Below are 12,219 nucleotides of genomic sequence, written 5' to 3'. Positions count from 1 at the left end.
ATGAATTAGGTGTATGTTGTTGAAACTCAACAATAAGACACCATATAAAATAAAGCTTCGGCTATTTTTGGTTTGGCTTAAATTTTTGATGTCCTGCCACTGTTGTGCCCAAAAGTCTCATCATCCCCCGCTGTTCCCAGTTTGCTAAAACTTGTGCTAGGTCAGCTCCAAACACATGCACCGCCACTGGGAATTTCTGGCAATCCGCTTGTCACATTTGAGCAAAACATCTGTTGTTTTACTGGCCTGGCCAAACCCATTCTGTCGGAGCGAATTAGGGAAATGGGAAACAGTGTCACCCATGAATCTGACACCATTGCCGTATTGGCTTTTAGCACGCATGCAGAATAGACTCGATTGGAGTTGAGAATACGACACGCTCAAACAGTGCACTTAACATTTTTTCCAATTTCCATCACAACTAGCATTCTAAAAATACCAGGTGAATAGCGGGGAGGTTGGGATACGATAAATAAAGCTTCTGTGACGTGGCCCAGCGCTGCAATCAATCTCATCTCCCAGCATCCCCTTCTCTCCGTTTCTCTCTTTGTTTTCATATCTCAGTGTCCCTCCCTCTTCGTCCTACATCTCCCTCCTCTCTGTCTAACTCTATCTTGCTTGAGAGCTAGCATATGTCTCCAATCATTTCCTCCCAGCCCCCCACCCCTTTGCCTCTGCCTTCCCCCTAGATTTCCTCTCTTCCCCTCCGTTTCTTCCCCAGTTACTCCTTCATCTCTCCCAGTTTGACTCGAGCGGTGACTGGTGCAGTTATCAATCACGGAAGCCAAGCCTTGTCAGCGACGACTGAACCCAGAGGCGCCCCTCTCCCCTCACTCTCTCTCCCTCTCTTTATCTGTCTCGGTCTCCTTCCTTTAACAAATTTGTTCCAGTTAATAAGCCCTCCCAAATGACCCCCTCTTCCTAATTAAGCACAGGCAGCATGTAGGGAAATATGATACTTAATTAATGATGAGATAAACTCTCTCCCAAGGCCCTGTCAGAAAACCATGACACCATGTTTGGCGGTTTGAAATCAAATTAATATGCCAAAAGACAGAGAAGAATAACTGATGAGAGATTTCACTCTACCTTTTCCAATTCTTCATCACCATTCATTCATCCAAATTCCAAGCAAGAAAATTCCACGCATCCAACCAAGTAATTCCACAGTGTGTTATTAGGTACACTCAAAATTTTTGTCAGTGCTTTTTTTGTTTTGTTGTTTTGTAGCTGTAAAACAAACTGCTCAAAAAGCAGTTTTTTTTTAAAGCTATATCAGCTCAAGTTTAGAGGAGCAAGTGGAGCAGTTTAAATCTTTTGGAGTAAGAAAATGCACAGTTAAATTCAAAAGTTGTGTTCCTACATGCACTACGTGTTGACATCTGTGGAGAAGATACATGTAAGGGGAAAACCTTGTTTTTTTAAAGTACCATACAGTAGGGAATATGCATATATGTATCCATATGGCTACAAGTGTTCTACTCTGTCCTTAGACGCTAAAGAAAAAGAAGAAAACCCACAAGCAAAGGAGAAACTACACTTGGAAGATGGTGACTAGTGCAGCAGGTGTGTTAGCTCTGCAGTAACTTCTAGATAAGAAAGGTAGTATGGAAGTGCTTTGCGCTGTTATCCATTAATACACATGACCTTTTGATTTTTTTGTGAGAGAGCCAGGTCCATACTTTAAAATTGGCTAACATTGCGACAATGCTTAAGCTAGCATAATGTAACAGATGTCATACCTCATAGTAAGTTTTGTAGGCCACTTAAGTTTGTCCTGTGTTAATATTTTACATGAAACAGACTTTTACCACCAATGATTCAACATTAAATGTAATTAGATGCTTGTAATAATGGAGTTTAAATGTATATAGGTTAATAATTTTGTATATGAGTGGGTTGTTTTTGTTGCTATTTTTTTTAAAATTATTTTTATCATGGCATTAAATTGTTATTGTAAATTGTGTAACTTTACCGGTATTGGTGCAAAATCTATGATGTCGTGGTCTCCCGAACCTTTATTTTTGTTCTAATTAGTAAATTACGCTGCACTATAAACATAGTGAGTAATTTTCCCTTTCTGCCCACCAGACGCCCTCAGATTTTAATGCCTTCTCAGGTCACTTATTAATGAACTCAGTTTCCCACCTTTCTCTCTTCCTGTCTTTGTATTCCACCTATCCTGTGCATGTCTACTTATAAGCTGCATTTGGTCATAATTAAAATCAGTCAACGGCTACTGCCTGCTAGGTGTGTTTCTGCATTTGGGCCCTTGATCCTGTTCCCCTTCATTCTGCAACACGGTAACTTGGAGAATATGATGAGATAGTGCATAACAAAGAGAGACGTCAGCATACGTCTGTTAAGGGTGCCCTCAACATTCAGACACAGACATCATAGTCATACAGCACCATCATGAGCTTTTACATGCCAGAAGGTTTAATATACAAACTATTCAAATATTCAAATTAGTTACAACAAAGACTCCTTCAATCAGAAGTAGCTCGCTCGCCAGTGCCAACAAAGAATGTAAAAGACACTGACTGACAATAATTTATTCTCTTATCTCATTACTCTTTATATGATTTCAGCAAACTACAGTTTCTTTAATCATGTCCAACATCTCATTGTTTTATTGTGTTTTAACAAGCTTTAATTAATGGCTGACAGAAAATCGCTTTTAATAATGCACGGATAATATGTGTCCAGAACATATGGGATACTTTATTCATATTCAACATAAATTGTCAAATTCTGTCTGACAGACCCTTGCAGAAGTAGGCCATTCTGATGTAGAAGCAAAGACGAACAAAGTTCTTTTTGAATTTCTGTCAAATATTTAAAGACTCATTTATAACTTTCAAGGGAATAACACGTGCTCTCAGAAAGGCCTATTACCACAGGCGGATGCGAGTCAGGTTATAGATGGCTTTTCTGTACTTATATTAATAAAAACTACAAAATAATTAAATAGCATAGCATGAAGAATATACTTGTCCAGTTACCTGTTGCCAGATAAAAATTCCTGTTTCATCGAAACACATCGAATGTGTCCTCTTTTGCTATTTACACTGGTTGCTTTCTATAACCAAAAATCTTGTCCCGAACCTAAAGACTCTGTATTTTCATAATTTGAGGTTATTTTGCTAACTGACTAACATTGAAACGTCTGTGGCTACTACCAAGGGAAAGACTGTTACACTTGCTGCCAAGAGGTTGCTGGCAGTTGTAAAACTGGTGTGAGATTGCTACAATTTCATTAATTGGCATGCAAAATGCTGACTTGTCTACACACTTGTCACTGAGGAGTTGTGACAAACCGGAAATTAAGCAATCACCATCACAGAAATAGTTGCAGTAGCAAAACCTTTACAATGAAGCCAAACATTACTCATGCTGGCACGTTTACCACTCAGCAAGTAGTTGGCAAATATTTGCAGACAAATTGCCATCTTCCATGCAAATCTTTTAGTGCAACACCCTCTTAATGACTAATTTCACCTAGCAACAGTGAAAAAACGTCCAATTCAATTCAGTTTTATTTATACAGCGCCAAATCACAACAACAGCCGCCATAAGGTGCTTTATATTTATTATTTATTATTATTATTTATTTATATTGGAAGGAAAAACTCACTTTAAACAGGAAGAAACTGCCGGCAGAACCAGGCTCAAGGAGTGGAGACCGGTTGGGGTCCAGCAACCGCTCGGCAACCAGTCAGTGAATCTGCATTTTTCCCTAGTGACTGGAGCCTGCCAGGTTGTCACCAACTAGGTTTCTGTGACTGAGGCTTTAAAATGTTCGGTTTACTATATTTTGTTATAGTGCTTGCAGCATTCTGAAAAATAGTGTACATAAAGCAGGAAATCCTAAGAACATGGCAGTGGGATGGATTAGATGTACAAAAGCTCTGGGCTTGGCCATTTGGGACCCAGTTCAGTGTTTCAGTTTTGAAGAGAAAAATGTTGGTCTTCTACTTGTTATAACTCATCCATCATACTGATTCTGTCTTGAAAGGTAGTGTATTAAATTACAGGACCTAGACACAACTTAAATGTATTTTCCTTCTCATATTGCAACACAGCTCCAAAGCTTTAGAAGAGAATACGGATCCGGTAAACTCATGACTGTCTGCCTGTTCTCCTGCTGCGGGCTCACATACTGAGGATATCTTCATGGAATCAAGACGGTCTTATGAAATCTAGCAAGCACGGGTCACTCGGGTCAACAAATCTGGTCCAGATTATATTACCAAAGCTCCACTAAAATGCACTACAACTATTCTTTTAAATAACTCATAACAGTAGGAAAATTTGTTTGGCAGTTGTTCTACTTAAATGTAGCAAGCAAAATGCATAATTCTTACACATTTTGCTGACATGATGATTATTAAAGAGACTAGCGAAGATGTAAACTATCTTAACCAAGTCGGGCGCTGTGATTGTCTTGCCACTGGAGCTTCTCGTTGTGGAAATGTGTCTCGACAATGACAACTACATTTTAGCTCTTGTTTCCCCTGATCTTCAAATCAAATTTACACTGACTTCTTTGATATGTGCAGAGTGAGCATTTATATCCCTGTGGACTGTGAGAAAAATAAATAAACCAAAACTATCACATCCACAAACAACTAACAACAAATCTGACATATTTACCATAACAGCCGTTCTGAACTTTGGTCTAAATGAAACACATCCATAAAATAAGTGTTTGTTCTGCACCGTCCTTTGAAGTTGGATTTGTTTTTGCTCTTTAATGATTTCTTTCTTCTGATGATGATGGAAGCCGTGCTGACACCTTCTTTTGCTTCATCAAGTTCCGCTGCACAATTACATGAATTTACTTTCAATAAATTACCATCTTTGCATACATCAGTCAAATCATCCAGCTGAGGCATTCGCAAACAATATGCATTATTAATTTCATTGTCAGTGTTTATTTGGTTAACTTGTAACCGACTTGGACAGCCCATTGCCTTGATGATGTATTTAAAAGCATCAGGGTCGGCTTTTTAAAAGGAAATCAGGGGATGACATGCTTCCACACACCACTTCGCTCCCCGCTGAGGCCACTGAGGGAAAAAGACTGAACTCCAGTGAAAGACCAATCAAAAACTCAAAAGATGCATCGTGAGCTGCTGCAGTCAAAACAACAGAATCAGGAAGATCATCCACATCACAGCGATTCTCAGTGAGTGGTTGTTAGCACTGATTGACTATATTTCAATTTAACAAGTTTCTTCTGTCTACAACAGTTAATTGAATGAATATATTGTATTCATAAAAGCGAGCAAAAACAAAAACAAGAGCAAAGAAGCTGAGTTGGGAACCATCTCTCGTTAAGGATTTAAGAGTTCAGTGATTTCAAGCATGTCAGTTATCGATCTAAATAAGAATGAGGAGCTATTGTACTAACTTTCAAACCGCTAATACTGAACACAGTAACTACGGTCAATGATTACCCTTAATGTCAGTTTGCTGTAGTTAGACTATGAATACTATGCCGTATCTTTGAGGTTAGTGCAAAGCGGGGACACACAAAGTTTAAAAGAATGATGCATTCCAAATAGACATGTCTGCTAATGCCGGGGAAAACACAGCTAGTGAAGACAAATCAGAGTGAAGAAGCACCCTCTGAAAGTGCCATGTTGCAGCCATCCATTTAGCCCTGAGGGCACCTGGAGGGTGCTGCAATGGCACCTCTCATCTGCCATCAAACTATCATCCCAGATGACAGCTCTTAGGTACACTTCCAGCGAAATTCCAATCTCTTGCACCATCTTACATGGAAGAAAAAACAAGAGCAGACGAAGGTGGGTGGGGTGCACCATCTTGCAAACATTTCACATAATTAGATTACAGCAGTCCTAATTAAAATAGGATCAAGTGGTTTTGTAAAATGCTGATAAGTTGGAACACGACTGAAGGGTGTTTCAAGAAATAATATAATTTCATCCATTTGATTAAAGCACAAACAATGCAACTGATACAGGGTGTCAACATACACCGTTTAATTCATGTAGTTTTATAACAAAACTCCCAAAATGTTCAGTCTACTTTAATATAAAACGTAATTTCCAATGAAGAAGCAAGATCAAGCTCCGTTTTGACACAGCGGCCAAAAATAAGTCAATTATTTCTCAAAGTCTTCAGCTCTAAAGGCATATACATAGCCTGTACTCCACTGCACTTTTTGTTTTTAAGTTGTGTAATTGGCTTTTCTTCTTCTTTCCAATGTCATGTTTTATGTCATGGCACAAACGCTTGATTCTAGAGTGGATGAGTGCCTGGCAACAACAGAGCCACACAGCTTTATCTGCGACACCTAATGATGGCATCCACCTGCTGTTTTATGGTCACAGCTGGAGCAGTGCAGCTCCCATTTGGCCCAAGTGCACAATCTCTCTTTCTCTCCTCCTGTCTCCCTGTGCCATATACTTATCTTCCTTCTTCTTATTCTATCCTTTGCTCTCATCAGGCTCTCGCATTTTCATCTTTAGGTGTAGCCAATTTACCCTTGATTCCCTCTCTTTTCCCCCACCTTCATCCACCTCTGTATTCTACACTTTCCCTTCTTTTCTTTGTGCCTCATTGCCCTGATGTTCTTTTTATGGTCAACAGCCATGAGCTCCTCATCTGAGCTTGTCTGGCCTCATGTGCTTCCGGAAGGGATGAGTAGATGTAGGGGTGAAGGCCCACGAGGTGCCCAAAGAGCCAAATATCAGACCAATATGTCACCCAGCTGCCTGATGACCTCGACCATTCAACCTTGCAGGGCTCTGACTGTGCATCTTCATCCTGAGGGTAACTGCGACATGATGGCAATATGTCTTTTTCATACTGCACAAATGTCCCATTTCATTATCAGACGATTGACACACCATGAAGCCACGTTCTTCTATCGAAAGGGTTGTAGATTTTTGTAGATGAGATAACGTAAAAATACATTTAAAACGAATTAACAACATGTTCTCTTTTTCACATACAATCACTTTTAGATTAAAATCACCACTAGTCATATCCTTACATGAACAAAGAAAGGAAATTTGTTAAATGACTATCGTGGTGGTGAAACCTCTGGGAGATATCACTTAACTCTGACTTGTTCCTTTGGCTCTGTGGTGCACGTTAGCATCTGTCAGTCCATTGTTTTGGTTCAGATCAGTCCTACCAACCTTGCCAGCCTAACTTTCGGTGACAAAGTTAGGTTGAATCACTTACACGAGCTGAGAAGCTGACAGCTTGTAACGAGACATGTTTCCCTTCAGGTTGAACAATCTTGATAAATACATAGGAAAGGATTTAATCTGTAATACTGCCACGTAGCACAGGTTTAAATGTGAAATTATTGAGATACTGTGTGTAAAAACTTAACCTTGCTTGAACAACAAGCCAAAATGTGCCCAACAGCTCCAATCGAGTTGAAAGATCAATAGAATATAATAATTAACAGAAGTACAGTATATGCCATCTAGATATTGGTACAGCCAGTGTTTGACATGAGGCATCAAGGAAAAAAGCAGAACTAGAAGTAGACAGATGTAGTATTAAATGTGCAATCCCAACCACTGATGTTCCAGAACATCATTGAATGACTGAATGACAAAGGTATTCTAAATAGCAGCTTGAGTTCCTCGAGGAACTGCTGCCTGTATTTTGACTGATAACCTAATTTCTGGGCCTAGCATTTCAAAGCCTTGTCGGACATGTTCAGTCTGCTTTGCTATTCTCCAAGACAGATCCACGGAGGATACTTGATATCCACCTACAGGAGAAAGACAAGGACTCCACTTATAGATCACTGAACAGCACAAAATCTTTCAACAATCTTCCAGTCAGATTTTAAAACAACAACAAGTCTCACCTTACTTTCCTCTTTACCCCAATATCATAATTCTCATTTCTAGCTCAATAAAGAAACCCTCGATTGACCAGATTGCAGACAGGTGATCTCCAAGGATGCTCATAGCAGGTGTTTCTAGACAACTTCTGACTGAGTTGACTGAGGAAGATAGGAGTTTGGACTAAAAATAGGAGAATCAAATCATTTCTAGGAGACAAGCTGAAATTACTCAACAGCAGAAGGGGAAAAAAATCATGATCGCAGCTCAGGGCCGTCAACAACCCAAGATGTCCTTAGAGAGAGGCTCTGGCTTGACAACATGTCAATATCACTTTGAGTGCTTCTCTGCGAACATAGCTCTTTGGGAAATCTCATTTACTTCAGCAGCTTTACACAGACACACACAAAAAAGACAGTGAACATTTGACGAACGCAAGTAAAAAAAAAGAGAGGCGAGCAGTTGATCTTTGAGACCGAAGACGATTTTTAAAAACAGAAAAAGAAAAAGGTAAGACAACACTTCTTTGTTGATCACTGTCAATGCGTTTACTGGACCAGACGGTGTTGTCTAACTTTCGGCAGCTAACACCCATCTGTCTGAGATCTTACGTTGACTGGAAAGAAATCGCTCTCCTTGAATTTAGCCCCCAGTTCGTCTTCCTCTTAAATCTGTCACTCACGCACCTCTCAGAAGCTGACAGGATGATTGAATACAAACCCACATTAACAGTGACAACTTCAGCCGCAGTTAAGCAAACCTGAGCAAACAGAGCATTGTGGTAGGCAGGCACAAAACACAGACACGGCTCTCAGTCACTCTGCGGGTATATGGGCAAAACAGAAAAGCATGAAATTTAACAAAGACACGAGTTGGAGATTCTTTTATACTCATTCCTCAGATATCAATAGCTTCAAATCTGCACAGCTGTATTTGTAAATAGCGGACAGTACAGTTTGCAATGTGGACAAAGAGCTCCTTTTATTATGAAGAACTGTACAATAGTGAATATGCATATTGTAGCATGTCTTGCAATTTCCATATTTAGCTCCACACCCTTAGGTGTTTCGCTCAGTCTCCAGGGGCGACAGCCGTTCTTGAGCGTGATTTGTCCCAGAGGCTGTTACACCTGCTGAATAAACATGAGGCTAATCCTCCTTCCGCTACACTTGTAAGGGGTCAAAGTTCGTATTTACAAGAACAGCAAATCCACTTACAATCAAAACCTGTTTTGGGAGTATCCCTTCTTACGCACCTACAAGTCAGATTTCCCCATGTATGCATCACATGGCAGAAATCAGGTTATCTGCTTATCCCCCCCCACTAATCAGTATTTTTCCATTAAGACCTCAGTTGCCATTTTTTTCTCATTATTATTTTTTCCTCAGAATAACCGGACCTTTTATTTCTTTAATCTTTGAGTGCGCTTGTCAAAATGTATATCAAATATTTTCCATCAGAGAATATTTTCATTTCCTGTTCTCTGTCATGCTGTGTTCTAAAACACACTTTCCCCCCCATCTACTGAGTAGAAGTAACAAAACTGAACAAAAAGAAACTGTTCAGAGTTCATGGACTCTGGATATTTGAACAAATACTTGTTTCATTGGAAAACAAACGCGTAACTGTTTGTGGTCTGATTTTCAGTTTGTTTTAAAATGTGCACTTCAGTGTAACAAATGAGTGGCTTTTTTGGTTAGCATCATCAACCCCCCCCCAAAAAACCCCCACTGACTTATCTAAATAGAATTTGTAACTGTTCGTGTTGAGATGGTAACTAATCAATTTTTTATGCAGAAGTTGAGCGCACAAAACTTTAAGATCTAGGATTTAACATTTGCTGATTAGTTGTGGTTGACATTTAAATAACATTTATTTAAAATGAAAAGAAGCCCAAAAAACCCTACTCGGTAATATTTGGGAAATAATTTCCCCAATTTCCACTAAAAAACAGACTATCAGCGGTAGTGATTAAAGACAAGCAGAACACTAAATATGGCCACTTAATTAGGTATACTTGTTCAGATGCTTGTTAAAATGTTTAACCAGTCACATGGCAGCAACTCGGTGCACTTAGGTATGTAGACATGGTCAAGATGACCTACTAAAGTTAAGCCAAGCATCAGAACAGGGCAGAGAGGTGATTTAAATTACTTTAAATGTGTCATGGCTTTTGGTTCCAGACAGGCTGGTCTGAGTATTTCTTTAACTGTTGTGTTACTGCGAGTTTCCCACAAAACCATCACTTTGTTCCCTTTGAGACTAACACAGAGTCATCTCAAAAAGCACAATCTAGCTTTAGGAGTTCCCATAAGGAAAAGAAATAGTAAAAACTTATGTGATTACTCATGAAAGTGGCCACTTTCATGAGTAAATCATATAAGGCTTACATGATTTACTCATGAAAGTGGCCACTTTCTCATTACTTTCATACATTGTTTTAGTAAGTATCCAAAACATACAAGTTTCATTATATAATTTTTCAAGGGATCTTATATCTGTTTTCACTCTTATATGCTTTTCATACAAGTTTCACAGAAGACAGATACAAACTTAATAAGATTTATATATATCTTTTCCATATGGGTTGTTACAACTGGGCTAAAGACAACAGGGTTAAAAAGTAAACTTCCCTTTTATTCACAGTCAAAAACCTGCGTTACAAAGAACTGAAACACAGGTAAAAGCCAAATGTGACGGTGTGCATCCATCCTCAACCAGCTGCAATCCATTTACTTTCAAACCAGCTAGTTCTTGATAGAGCAATGATGTTTCTATTTCACTGAGATGGCAAGCCACACATGCTAAGCTCCACACCTCACCACTAGTTTGCTTCACTACTTTAAATATATTTTACCTATTGTCTAATCACACTTTAGAGTGTTTATATGGAGTGCACACATATCAACATTGCAAGGCCAAAATCCTGTTTTATGTTATATAAATACATCTTTCTTTGTTTGAGTTACCTGGGGTTTGACTTCTACTTCCTGGTTGGCAAAGGGCTTGTGGATCTGAAGTACTGCTGACAGCCTCATTGGACTGAACCACATGCTTCATTGCCTGGGTGGGTGTTTGGAGTTAACTGTTTTGTGTTAGTTGCTTATATGGCAGCCGTTATGTTTTCCCCTAGTGTGTCATATGGTTTAGCTAAACCAGTATTTACGTTTCCTCATGTGTCATTTCAGCAGGTCAGTTTGTCTTCTGTTTGTTTGAGGTTTTGTTAGTTGATACTTGAGTTGACGTCTTTTAATGGTCTGCCTATTTAAGTTTTTGGCTTTGTTAATTATCTTTCATATTTTTGGGTCAATAAAATCCCATTTTTTAAATTAAACACCAGTGTCCTCTATGCCTTACTGACATTCATCGAGATGACCATGGCAAAAAATGTTCAAATAGACTCGTAAAAATCCACAAGCTCTCCTTAAATATTAATTTATAAGTGGTAAATATGAGGTTTTACCAAATGTAAAGTGCAACAGCCCTCCAGTGCTGTAGATGTCTTCAGCTCCACGTTACTGATAGCAGCACATCCACTTATTGGTGCTGATATGATACAAAACAACAGTATTATAGTGCATTTAGTCTTATTCAAAACATGAAATTCTTGTACCCATTTAGAACACCCCTGTCAGAAGAGGACAATAAAGGTTTCTTATCTCTTTAAAAATAAACATTTTATCCTTGAGACCATTAAAAAGACATGTTATGATTCCCTGCTGCAGTTTTGTGTCTAATTGTGAAGCATGCAGCACCAGTACAGTGAGCAACACACTATTAATTGTCATTTTCTTATTGCAAAACTACCTCCTTCCTCCTCTCACCAATTAGGGAATAAAAAGAGAATTCGTCTCTAGACTTTCTCTCAGTATGTGCTCCATCTCCCTACTAAATCATTCAACAGCACTGTGCTTCTCATTAGCCTGCTTAGCAAAACTTCCTCAAAAATCACATAAATCAGCGCCTGGGAATAGAAATTAAACTCCTTCTTGCAAGCTCTTGGGAATTTTCTTTTTACCCCTCCTTTCAAAAAAGGCCGGTGTTCAAGATTTAGAGCACGGTAGTCCCGAAAGCGGGCTTAGCTTCACCCTTCAGTATTGCTATACTGAAATAAAAGCTGAATGGTAGTGTTAAGGCAGTGCTTTACTGTCCTTGTAGTAAGACCGGTATTGGTATTACTTACTTGTTCAACCAACTATGTGCTCTCCTTTGAAAATAAAAAAGAGGTGCAAAATGAATGGCCACCATTATATTCCACGTGTTAGAGGAGAAACAAGGCTGTCAATGTAACTGCAGCAACAGTTTCAATCTGACTGCTTCTAAGACAACCAGCCATTGTCTTTTATCTTAGAAGTAGAGTAGGACAACCTAAATGCTC

General features: G+C 39.1%; 1 protein-coding gene across 1 annotated transcript in view; it reads right to left on the bottom strand.

Annotated features, from left to right (window-relative positions):
• The window catches only part of LOC120726763 (teashirt homolog 1-like), a 138,132-nt gene extending 127,215 nt beyond the window's left edge, over positions 1–10,917 (bottom strand). The window contains exon 1 of the mRNA XM_040020674.1: positions 10,811–10,917. Within this exon, the coding sequence (XP_039876608.1) occupies positions 10,811–10,894 (84 nt within the window). The 5' untranslated portion in view covers positions 10,895–10,917. The remainder of the gene's footprint in view (positions 1–10,810) is intronic.
• Between the last annotated feature and the right edge of the window lie 1,302 nt (positions 10,918–12,219).

Source organism: Simochromis diagramma, unplaced genomic scaffold (assembly GCF_900408965.1).
Source record: "Simochromis diagramma unplaced genomic scaffold, fSimDia1.1 OVJJ01000753.1, whole genome shotgun sequence".
NCBI classification, from domain to species: Eukaryota; Metazoa; Chordata; class Actinopteri; order Cichliformes; family Cichlidae; genus Simochromis; species Simochromis diagramma.
This window is presented reverse-complemented; position numbering and strand designations above follow the sequence as displayed.